The 13,458-nt window shown below is 39.2% G+C and overlaps 1 protein-coding gene across 1 annotated transcript in view; it reads left to right on the forward strand.

Annotated features, from left to right (window-relative positions):
• Positions 1-5,748, forward strand: part of LOC142160958 (alpha-2-macroglobulin-like protein 1) — an 80,276-nt gene extending 74,528 nt beyond the window's left edge. Inside the window, exons 33-37 of the mRNA XM_075216098.1 lie at positions 1,061-1,129; positions 2,274-2,376; positions 4,312-4,353; positions 4,511-4,645; positions 5,603-5,748. Coding sequence (XP_075072199.1) covers positions 1,061-1,129; positions 2,274-2,376; positions 4,312-4,353; positions 4,511-4,645; positions 5,603-5,631 — 378 coding nt within the window. The 3' untranslated portion in view covers positions 5,632-5,748. The remainder of the gene's footprint in view (positions 1-1,060; positions 1,130-2,273; positions 2,377-4,311; positions 4,354-4,510; positions 4,646-5,602) is intronic.
• Positions 5,749-13,458: the final 7,710 nt, after the last annotated feature.

Genomic DNA, 13,458 nt, shown 5'->3' on the forward strand with positions numbered 1-13,458 from the left:
AATGATAAAGCCCTCACTAAAGGCACTTTTAATCATCTCTCCCTGTGCTGCATAGTATAATTGGCATGTAGGCTTTATCAGTTTTAAACCATGGTTTACTTGTGTGATTATCATACTTACCAACATAGGCAACTTGTTTCCCAGGGAGGTCCGGGGGACAAGTGGATGTGTGGGGGCGGGGCTCAAACAATCACGTCATTAGCCCCACCCCAAAACTTTCATCACTATTTTGGACCAATAAAAATAGGGTGCGAGCCACAATGACGTGTACCTATTGATTACCAGCATAGGGCATGCATGCTATAAACAACTGCTATAATTATAAATAGGACATACATAATTAAGAGGACTATTTACTAAAGTGTGATCAGTTATTAAAACGTAGAAAACAGCAGTTTTCTACGTAAAATGGTCATTGCACAATTTATGAATGGTTTATGGCATAGCACTCCCTCCATTCACCGGCAGGGCTAGGCTGTCGGTAAATAGTAAAACAGTTCTTGCTGGAGAGGGGACTTTCCCAGGGTTTCCAGAGCAGTCCCGGCATGTTAAGTTACAGCAGTGCTTCATTATATATGGCTGCAATCTGCAGAGATGAATAATCATTGTCACAGCACTGTTTTAATAAGTAGACCCCTAAGGGTTATCTAGACTATTACTGAACAACTTGTATGAACATTCTGTTTGAATATTATCTATATTTCAAGGGAATTTACAATGGCAGGATTGCAACGTACTGAATACATATACAAGATAGCATGAAAAATATGATTATGGTGTTATCTAATTTATACTTTCCTGCTGGTTATCATGATATCTGGGTTTACTTCTGATTGAAATATTGTTGTTGTTTTTTTGTTGGAGGTAAGAGATCCTGCTTTTATTAAATCAGTATAAATCTATTGCAGTTGGTAGAGAATTGACCAACTTAGGAAATTTAATACTTTGAAGTGTTGAATTTTTTCACTTAATTCTACATGATATTAGGTCCATTACTAAATTGCAATGCAGATATAGGTGACTCCCCACATTCCCCTCTCATTTACTTTATTTTCTTCAGTTAGCAAAAAATCCTGCTGTGAAAAGAACAGAACTCACTCCAGAAAAAGTGATAATTTACTTGGAGAAAGTAAGTAAATCTTACTTGCATTTTTTAATTTCTTTATGCTTTGACCCCTAACTAGCCATCGTTCTCCCACGTGTTCATATTCTTTCTTTCCACTCACTTTCCCAAGTATCATTGGTATTCCTGGCAGAATTCCATCATTCTCATAATGGTTATTTGACATATAAACTAGCTCATAGATGTTTGTAGATGTCATTGATTACATCACTCCTAAGATGTTGTCACCGCTCATTGTTCATCCTATTTACAATCCTCATTATTGTCCTCATCTATGGAGCCTGCTTCTTTTCAGCTGTTTCTCTTTCCTCTGTTGTTTATTAACCATCAATACACATTATACTTCTTATGCTATTATAGCTTACAATTCAGTCCCCATTTACCTTTAGGGCCTGGGTCATTATGGAAAGTAAGGGGAAAAAAGGAGTAAATGTTCTCTGGGACAAACCATGGCACAATACAAGGGGTGCAAATTAGTTTATTATTTGCACATACATTAAATACACAAATACTTGATAGTTTTATTTTTACACTGAAATTTAAAGTTGATCTAGGACATGCCCTACAACAAGTGTAAATCTGTCAACACATTTTAAATATACCTCCTCCTCCAATGCAACATGGTTTTGCCTAGGTGCAAAGTTACTCCTTTTTTATGCTTTGCTCTCCTTAATGACTCAAGCCCTTAGTCTTCCCTACAAACTTTCAATCCTCTCTCTCATTCATTTCTTCCACCACTAACTCACACCCATCAATATCAAACAAAACTGTTTATTCTTTCGAAGTTGTAATTATTAATTATTTTCATTCAATTCCACCTTTCTGATTATCCTCTGACTATTGCGTCACTTAAATCTCATTATCAATTTCCTGCTTTTATACTCCATTTATCACCAGTCTACATTATCCACCATATGGTTAAATAGCTAACAAATATATTTACTGTGTACCTATAGAATCTAAGCAACTGCTCAATTTAGCCTCTAAGATGTTCTGTCTTTACTCTCATTTATCTCTTACTAACTTGTTCTCCAACTTATAGTTTTTTCATTTTACAATTGTTTACTTCTTCATTTTTACATCTTAAAATGTGGAACAGATCACATTGACTTTTTATGATGTCCATTTCATGCTTTCTGTTCTTCCATAGCTCACTCGTGAAACCGAAAGCTTAGGCTTCTCCATCAAGCAATTAACACATGTGAGAAACCTGCAAGCTGCAAATGTGAAGATTTTTGACTATTATGATCCAGGTTAGATCCATTTAGTAATAAAAGCTGTCTGGCCTCAAATTTAACTTATTTAATTTACATCAATGTAAGTTAGCCATCTTCTCACACCTTAATATGACAGTAGTGTTCTACAGAACCCCATGACACATCTAGAACTCGGCGCTCAATGACGGTCTTGGATTCCAGTGAAGTGTCCAGGAACCGTCACTTAAGGTTGCTGGCCATCCGATCTCTTCACATAGCATTCAACGTGAATGATTTGTATATTTCAATGGGGAAACATAGTTGTCCCAACTGAGCAGAGGAAATCCTGTGGGGTCACAATGGTGATGTCATCAGACTTTGCTTCAGATTATAGAGAGGCCTTGGTGCTATAGAGGAGATATGTCTCAAATGCTCCCTCCTTTTCAGCTCTCATATATTCAGTGCAGTTAGGAACTAACAGTGGACGACATGCCAACTGCTAAAAGAGATTAACTAATTTATATAATAATAACATTTTAAAAAGTAAGTAATAAAGATGTAAATACATAAAATCTAAGTTTATTTCTATAACCCTATCATGCCTTACAAACCATGCACATATTTGGAATCCCCCCGTACTCAGTTTATTAGACTAGGCTTTTTTAAGTAAATTTATGTTGTTGCAGTAAGCTGATTTCTGTTTCCCCTGCTTAATGCACACAAGTCAATTTGTGACTTCCTCTTCCATTGGTAACTATTATATTCCAGTCAGAAGTGGATTAAGATCCTATGGGGCCTTAGGCAAAATACTGTTTTGAGGCTCCCTTTCTCTGATCATCCCTGGCAAAATGCCTGCCCCATGGCATTTCTCTGTACCTTTTCTTTATACCACTCTATTTATTACCCTTGTTGATCTTTTATTTTTATGGAAGTCTGGCGTTGGTACCACCAGCCACCATGATGGTGCACTTTCCCCTTTTTCTTTGCTCCTGATTGATCCCTATTAGAAGGTTATGCTATGTGGCTGGAAGTTATTGAGTTACCTATCAAAGCACAAACAGCCTATATCTGTACCACTCACATAGGTCAACATTAGCATTCTTAGCAACATGGTGGTTCCTCCATCTGCTCCTAATAACAAAGTCCTGGTAGAAGCAGGGTGGAGCAGCATTGATATATACACTAGATGCTCACCCAATGTGCAGTGAAGCAGTGCCAGCAGCACAGTAGCATTTGAGCTGCAGGAGTTTGAGGAATTAAAAAAAAAAATGCTGGACCAACAACAGGAAAAGACAACCCAGGACCCTCAGTAAATGAGAAATCAAACAGGTTAAGGTAATCTAGGCCTGTCAGTGCCCACCAAGCCCTAGGCAGAAGCCTAGGTTGCCTAATGGGTAACCCAGCTCTGATTTCAGTTAAGCAGAATGGGTCTGATCCATGTTCAGACATATGCCCGTTTACGTACTTTGTGTGAAATTGCTCTGCCCAAGCTCAGAAATGGTCCTTATGCCAATTTGCATGCAATTTGTGTCCAAACGCAAATGACACCTATGACCGCCTACGACTTGGGGGGCGGAATGGAAGAGGGAAAGGGCGGACAGTGTACAGTAAGGGAGTGCCGAGGGCGTTCTGATGCATTGTCTTTTTATCCCTTAACTGCAATATTAAATTCAATCTATTGTTTAACCAGCCCATGCTGCCACACATTCATTCCAGTAGTTTCTTGTATGTCAGTACTGTATACTGTCTATTTATTATCATACATCTCTATGGTAGTTTTTGGTGGTATATACTATACATAAATAATCTAAGCACAAATAAATCCAGTGTACATTGAAGTGTATGAAGTCTTCAGAACTGGACAGGTCACAATCCCTACATACAACTTTTGTTTGTAAACATGTGCAGCTCATGTTTATACCCTGGATGTAATTTATATCTTACTCTCTGTCCAAGTCCTCCGTAATATAATATAGTTTCTTTCTATCCTAGATGAACTTGCTGTGGCTGAATATAATTCCCCCTGCAGTACAGGTACTAAACATTGGTGTATGTCTTTTGAATTACATTTTTTTGTCTCTAGACTATTTTATAATTTACTTTTTTGCTGCATGTTTTTTTTATATTGATTTATTGGTTGTTTGCATGAAATAACCTTTACCTAGATGACTCATAATAGTTTCTCTCCCAGTGGAAGGCCATTGTACACATGATGTCTCTGAACGGAAGGACTGTGGGTACCCTAGTATAAGCAGAGAAGAATGTGAACAAAGAGGCTGCTGCTTTGATTCCAGTGTCTCCGAATCCAATTGGTGCTTCTTCCGAGGTTTGGCCTGTCATTTATTTTATTTTTGTTGACTTTTGCTGTATTGTCTGATAAAATAATTTTTGGGTGGGTTTGACTATACAACTTTTTGATATCAATCTTACGCATGTCTGGGATATCCCCAGTTTTTAAATGGGTGGAGCCAATCAGATCATTCGAATAGTCACATCGGCACAGAATGTTATAAGAAAAGAGTGTGTTGATCTTGTTTGAGGTACTGACCTGACCTTTTCTGGGGTTGTGCGAGTACAAGTTTATATGTGACAGGTAGTGTCATGATGGGAGTTGCGGGTGATTTGCTATATTTTTACCAGAGGGAAGTGGATACAGGGCAGCATCTTCTATTCTTGGGAGTGTGGCACTGGGCTGTTACTTCATAGCCAAGCACCACCCTCCCAGCCCATAACAAACATGGAGGTGCAGGCACTTCACAGGTAAGGCCCCTCCATGTGTGTGAGCGCTGCGGTGAAATCAAGACATTGAATTGGTGACATTATGTCACTCATTCAGTGCTTTAGGCCCCTCCCCCCCCCCCCCCTACGCCCTGGTGTTTCAGGCAACCCCCTAGTTTTGCCTAGTGGTAGCGCAGGCCCTGGATGTGAGAAGTGGAATGAAGACAAATAGGAAGTCACAGACTGAGTTTAAAGAAGAGAAGGGTTCCCCCAACAGAGTTCTTCCAAAATACTTTGCTATGTGTTTCAGGTAGATAGTGGAAACATGACACAATCTGTAACAACATTCCCTGTGTCAATACATTGACCATCTTGTGGGTTTGGCCCTAACCTCTGCATATTTTGTTAATGTCTGCTTAACCTATATATAGAACTGAGGAAAATATTGAAATTTTAAAAAAATCTGTCTTCTGACAACTCATTATTGTACAATATTAGTGTTCCTTCTGTTTTTATTTTATACTACACTCATACTATTTGACATATGACCTTTCACTCTTCACAGGTTTGGAGAAAGAAGAAGGCCTTCAATAAAATAATGTATCTGAAATCAATATTTAAATACACTGTTTGGACTTCCGCGCAGGCTGAATGGATAATCATGTTATAACACACCAGGTTAACCAGTATTACAATAAAATATCAAATGTGTATTGAATACTTTCTTTTCTTGCGAGTGAGATGAAAATCGTGTTTAAAGTTATGGATGTGTCGTTTAGTTGTAGTTACTAACTCACAAAAGTGACTAAGTGTTACCCATTGCGTGGCGTGAAGGTATTTGTACTGATCCTTTACCAGTCACAATGTAAGGAAACCTCATTGCCAACCACACATTACATACAAATCCCATAGGCAGACAAATTGTGCAGAGACCCTGTTGCCAGCTTTTTACCCATGATAAAAGATCCCCTGCCCCAGATATTTTACTTTAATAATTGCATGAAAGAAGATACAATGTAGCTCTCACTTGCTCTTCTAGCCAAGCCGCTTTTTGGTTGTGTCTTGTTGCCTTGTTTTTAACCCTTTGTTTCATGTGTCTTTAACATTTGTCTCTTTTGAGTGATAGTAGCTTCATGTATCAGTTGTTCCTACTGTGTATCTTGTATACCTTTATAAATATATACACATATCTTTCTTAAAATAATACACAATATTCTAAAAAAAGAGGTGAACTCTGAACCTTCAAAAGGCTTTAATCACCTTAGCCAAATCATGTATCAATTATTTTACCATACAATATTTTCATATACTTGTTCCCATATATCACAAATGGGAAAACCCAAGAAGTGTACAATATTTCATTTCATTGTAGCATCACTGGCCAAGGTATGTGGATTATTCCTGCGTATACCTGTGACCAAATGAAGTACACTAGCCAAATTCACAGTCTTATATAAAATGACACAGTTTGGGCCAGATTAATCATGGAACCCAAACTGCATTTTAAAAAAAAATCAGACAGTAATTTCATGCATGTTTGCTCATATTCAAGTACTAGCAGATCTCAAATGTTTCCATTTGAACATGGGTATGCTCTGGCTATAAGGTACTTGCCGTGTGTATAGAACACACTGCAGAATAGGCACAATTATTGCCATGCCCCCTGCACTTGCCACTACTTCCTCCCCTACAGGAGATCGGGTGTGGTATGGCATATGGATGCTGAGAAGAGCGACAAGACTCACCCCGACGTGACTATTCTGAAGGAGCTGGTTCCCGACCCTGAGCGATGACGACTCCTCTTCACTCCGACAGCAGCCAATGACGATGAAGCAAGAAGGCGGCTGCAGCTGATGACGTCAATGAGCATCCTGATGGGATTATCGCTGTTGTTAAGGGGGTGAGGTAAGTATGCACCCATGTACAATGTATGTTAGAAAGGATTATACATTGTACATGGGTACATACTTAACTCACCTCCTTAACAACAGCGATAATCCCGTCGCCATGCTCAATGACGTCATCAGCTGCAGCCGCCTTCTTGCTTCATCGTCATTGGCTGCTGTCAGAGTGAAGAGGAGTGGTCATCGCTCAGGGTCAGGAACCAGCTCTTTCGGAATAGTCACGTCAGGGTGAGTCCTGTCGGGGTAGTCAGCATCGATATGCTGACTACCACCAAGGAGATCCTGGTCAAAATAAGTCAGCAAGTATGGCTGTGTGTGGGTGAAGCCTTTGTACAGGAAGTAGTCATCTACTGATATGTCATTTAAGTCACAAAACACCCTCAGACAGTCTGAACAAAGCATATACTGCTGGACTGACCACTTTTATACCATGAGACCGGGGGAGGGGAGAGGTGTCTGATTACACATGTGTAGAAGGTGGTCCTTTAACACACATTGTGATATTGCAGTTGACATTGGGTAATTTGCATCGAGTCAGCAGTAATGTGTCCCTGGAAATAATTTCAAAATGTTGGCCACTATGTCAAGACTTGTAAGAGGAAAATCTTTCCCATCCTGCCCACAGTTTGTCCAGAAGAAGCACACTCGGCATGCCAAGCAGTATGCTGTCTCTTCCTCACAAGCCCCCTGCTAGCACTTACACACCACACTAGCGCTGGCATGGAACAGGTACTTGTGACTGTAATTAGAATGCCAACTAGGTTATTTGCACGTTTCTCTCTATATACCTCTGTAAACACTGGTGTTGCATTGAAACAGGTTCTCCATCTTTATTGTTTGTCAGATCTTCATAGTCACCAACTCTCCAGGCAGGACTTGTGTCCTATGTAGAACAAACTTATAGATGGAGCGCCATCCTATCAAACACCCGGCAAAAATCGGTCACTTGTTGCAAGAATGTGGGCAGGACTAATCTGTTGCAATCTGGCACAATATTGGCATTTAGACGGGTACCACAGTGCATCCATGTATCTAGAATACTGCACTACAAACAACAGGTAGTGATGTCCAATGTTTTACAACATACTTACCTACTTTCTTCAGCTCTCTTCCGGGAGCCAGCCAGTGGAGGGGGGCGTGAGGGGGCGGGGCGGCCAAAATCGCGTCATTTCGGCCCCGCCCCCTGTGACGTCATGACGCAAATTGCGTCATTTGACAGCGGGGGGCGGGGCTAAACGCCGCGATTCATCGGGAATCGCGGCGTTTGGGATCTAATTCTGCCCACTTCACTAGGAAGTGGGCACTTCCTAGTGAAGTGGGCAGAATTCGGGAGATTGCCACACTCGCCCGGGAGTCCGGGAGACTCTCGCAAAATGCGGGAGTCTCCCGGACATTCCGGGAGAGTTGGCAAGTATGTTTTACAATAGTAAATAACGATTCATAACCATAGGATTGCAACTTATCCATGTACTAAGGAACATACATGAATAATGCAGGTTCTGTGGCAAGCTGATTCAGACAAGTTCAGATGGTGAAATGTAACATGAAAAGTAATAACACCCCTCTACATACAGATTTTATCCAGTGCTTATGAATTTGTAAATGAGCTCCTTAACATTTTAGACTGAACTCAGAGAATAGAGCATGTAAAATATATATATATTTATTTCAAGCTACTTAAAAATATACATAAACAAAAATCATTTATATAAAGAACACAAAACACTCACCAATAACTGAAGACATTTTAAAAGAATATTTCAAGAAAAATAAGAGTAAAATATACATAAAATAAAGAGAGTTAAAGCTTTTCAAACAATGAGGTTTATTTATGAACCAGCAAATAATGCTGACTAACACTGCTCTTCTGCTGTCTCTTGCAAACAAGCTGGAGATGTGCATGGGGGAAATGTTTACTTTTCCTACTTCACAATAAAGAAGCGGAACAGTGCTTGTTCATTGTGATTAACTGTCAGACTTTCAGTTGACTACCTGAAATAATTGCAGGGAAACTGATTAGATCTGACAAATTATGAAGCTCTTCAAGGAAGTTTCCTGGGGCTACTGGCAGACAAAAAGCATCTTATGTCCAAGAATGATGCACAATGTAATTCATAAAGCCCATGACATTTTAAATCACAACATAACACAAAAGGCTCTCACAGATCCTTTTTAATGTAAATATTGACAGGAGAGCATAATAAAAACAAACTTAATAAATATATCTCATCTGAACCACTCAGGCTACAGTTATCAAATAACAAATATATTTTATTAAACATATATAATACAACACAACATATATTCCATTAATATAAAAATATGAGTTCAAAGCAGTGGTGAAAGTGGAGGTGTATATGTTGGTACGCCATACCGCCACTTCTCCTACTGCCTTCATTTTAAAACCATCACATTCCATTCACTTACATATTCCATACCACCACCTCTAAATTTCCACTTCGACCACTGGTCCAAAAGTAACATAATTATTTATATAATGCACAAGAGATGCTACCACATGTATGAACACCTATAAATAATGAGATCTGGGGGTAAATGTATCAAGCTGAGAGTTTTCCGGCAAGTTTGAAAAGTGGAGATGTTGCCTATAGCAACCAATCAGATTCTAGATATCATTTTGTAGAATGTACTAAATAAATAATAGCTAGAATCTGGTTGGTTTTTCAAACCCGCTGGAAAACTCTCAGCTTGATACATTTACCCCCTGATGTCATAACTTCAGAACTTATTATAAAACACACCCCTTACTATGAATTGTTATGGTAATGGGTGTCTTGTTCCTTATTTTATTAAGGGGTGTGTGTTAATAACTTATAATTGTAAATTATTTATACACATGGATTACTAAACTCCTCAGTGACTTATAATATCCTCATAATTTACAGTAGGGTGTATATTATATATCGATTCATAAAGTTACATAGGCAAATAGGAGGTTATAACATCTCTAACCAAAATAAAATCTCCAATTCATACATTACATAAAATATATCTTTATATTACTGGAAAGAGAAATTAAATGCAAAACACTTACAGTAGTGTCGGTGACCAATAGTTATACTGTAATCTAAATTATGAATAGCATAAATTATAGATAAATCCCAAGAGGAGACAACTAAGCACTTGCACATGTGATAATGGTTTAACATTGGCCATGAGTTTAGAATGCTAATAGAAAATAATGTACATTTTTTTCAAATTAAATTTGGAATTACTAACTTCACATTCATAAAAACCCATTGGAGGGGTGGCGAGTCCTTTTAAGATGGAGTTTAAAGAGAAATCTAACACTATCTTGTTGTTGATTTGGGCATTGTATAACATATTAACTGATTATCCTGCTTTTGATCCGCTGACACCATTTGTTATTAGTGTACAGTCCAATTATTTCAGCCCTTTTACATGCACAGTTTATCTGCAACCATTGGCAGAACATCCAGCTACTTCAGCCCTGTTACCTGCACAGAATATCCAGCAATTTCAGTCATGTTACCTGTACAGCTTATTTACAACCATTGTCAGAATATACAGCTGCTTCAGCCCTGTTACATGCTCAGCTTATTTACAAGCATTGCCAGTTTATACAGTTACTACAACTCAGTTAACTGGCAAGCTTATATACAAGATACACTATATGGACAAATGTCTTCGGAGGCTTGACCATTACACCAACAGGGACTGTAATGACACTGTATTCAAATACATATACTTTGATATGGAGTTGGTCCCCTTTTGCAGCGATAGCTTCCACTCTTCTTGGAAGGCTTTCCACAAGATGTTGAAGTACTTCTGTGGAAATTTTTGCCCATTCCTTCTGTAGAGCATTTATGAGGTCAGGCACTGTTGGACTAGAAGGCCTGGCTTGCAATCTCAGTTCCAGTTCATCTCAAAGTTGTTCCATGGGGTTGAGGTCAGGGCTCTGTGTGGGCGAGTCAAGTTCTTCCACACCAAACTCATCAAACTATGTATTTGCAGTCCTTGCTTTGTGCACTGGAGCACAGCTATGTTGGAATAGAAAAAGACCTTCCCCAATCTGTTGCCACAAAGTTGGAAGCATTGATCAAAATGACTTGGTATGCTGAAGCATTAAGATTGCCCTTCACTGGAGATAAGGGGCGTAGCCCTATCCCTGAAAAACAGCCCCATACCATTATCACTCCTTCACCAAACTTCACAGTTGGCATAATGCAGTCAGGCAGGTAACATTCTCCCGGCATCCGCCAAACTCAGACTCTCCCCTCTGACTGCCAAACAGAGAAACGTGATTCGTCACTTCACAGAACACGTTCCCACTTATCCATAGTCCAGTGTCAGTGTGCTTTACACCACTCCATCCGACGCTTGGCATTGGTCTTGGTGATGTGAGGCTTGCATGCAGCTGCTCAGCCATAGAAATCCATTACATTAAGCTCCCACTGCACATTTGTTGTGCCTAATTTAATGCCAATGGAAGTTCTTCAGCTATGCAATCAGCAGAGCGTTGGTGACTTTTACGCATCATGCGCCATAGCAGTTTTTGACCCCACTCTGTGATTGTACATGGTCTTCCGCTTCATGGCTGTTGCTGATTTTCCTAAATGCTTCCATTTTCTAACAATATCACTTACAGCAGAGAGTAAATTTCATGAACCGTCTTATTGCAAAGGTGGCAATCTATCCCAGTACCACTCTTGAAGTCACTGATCTCTTTAGAACGACCCATTTTGTTTGCAAATGGGGACAGCATGGCTAGGGGCTTGATTTTATACACCTCTAGCAACGGGTCTGATTGAAAGACCTCAGTTCAATAATTAACAGGTGTGGCCAAATACTTTGTCCATATAATGTACTTCCATTCAGGGGAGAGCTGGCAAATGTTTGCCCTGGGGGCAAGACTCGACTCAGCAGCCTATTAGTAACATGTTAAATGCAGATGGCCCAGTGACCCAGACCAAGGAAACCCACTATAGGATTAGCCCGGGAGGCCGAAGCACCCCTGCCACCCACTCCAGCCTGCCCCTCCTTCCATCCTTTTACCTGAACAGCTTAATTACCAGCATTGTCAGTATATCTAGTGACTTATTTCCTGTGCAATCTCAATATATCAGTGTCACATCAGTCATGTTTCCTGTGACTCCAGTCCTGTTTTCTCCTCAAGAGTAATGTATATAACTAATTTGTGGCCAGCGCAAAAAAAAACAAAAAACATTATATGTTAAAAAAATTCAGTGTAGATTAGAAACCAGCAAAATAAAATCAATAATATGTATTCGATAATAAAATTTTAGATACAAATATTTATAATATTAAAAGTAAGAGATTGTGCTCTATCACCAGTCATGAAAACACCTGTCTGAAAATCCTGAAGCAAACTACTATTATACTAGTGATGCCAATATCTCCACTGATTAGTATGTTAATGGGAGAACACTGTCATGATCTAGTGTCTTGTAAGATAAATAGACCCCGGTGACTGGAGGCCACTGATACCTACTCCAAAGTTTATGTACAGAAGTTGATAGTGCTGTATAGTGTTCAATGTAGGCAAAGAACAAAAGGCATACCTGTCGGGAGAATTAATTTGGTCCGTGATCAGCTCTACAGCCAGATTGTTTGTGACACAGATCTCTTTGTGATAGTTGCTGTACAGGCATTCCATGATGATGATACATAGGTAGGCATACAAACAGGGATCAGGAGTGCAGACCAATGTGAGATGCACAGGTAACCAGCAGTAATAGAAGTTCAAAGCTAAGGCCTAGTGTACATGCAACGGTTCAGCAATAGTTAAAGTCCCAAGCTAGACTCTTGCACATAGGTAGGGATAAGCAATGGTAAAATTTCCAAGCTGGAGTCTTCTGCACAGGAACAATTTAATGATAGCCAAGGTAATAGCCACGACCTGGCACACAAGCAGCAGACAAACAATGGTCAATGGGCAAATAGTGGTCAGAGGAGAGCATACAAATAAGGCCATAGTCGGGAATCGTACTTATGAGTTATAAAATAGCAGGGATGTTATGAATTAAGAATGAAAGTTAATTATTTGGGCATATAAATAGGTTTGTTTCCATTAGTCTTTATTTTTGTGATCACAAGTTTTAATCCTAGAATGGATATAATACAATTGTTATAAATAAAAAATTAAATAAAAATGTCTTAATATGAAGTAGAACATTAATCATCAGCACTTTTTATTTATGTATGTGTTAATGTGTTTCACACTTGTTTATATTTATATGCAATAATACTATGTTAGCATTATTTAATGTCTTCAGCAATTCAAGATTGTGAGATAAAAATGCTAGAAATGCACTGAAAGTGTTAAACCTGAAGGGGGGAGTGGTGGGGTAGTGCCTCCCTGAAATATTGTGAACCTTTCAACTTGACAATGTAATTAAACAGCTGTAAGGTGAAAAAGCAGCCCAGCGAAACGCGCGTTGGCGTTTCAGGGCTCCTACATCCATCTCCTGCATTAGGGTAATCTGGATCTTTATTCCTCTGATCGCTCCCCAGT

The sequence above is a fragment of the Mixophyes fleayi genome, chromosome 6 (genome assembly GCF_038048845.1).
Source record: "Mixophyes fleayi isolate aMixFle1 chromosome 6, aMixFle1.hap1, whole genome shotgun sequence".
Lineage (NCBI taxonomy): Eukaryota > Metazoa > Chordata > Amphibia > Anura > Limnodynastidae > Mixophyes > Mixophyes fleayi.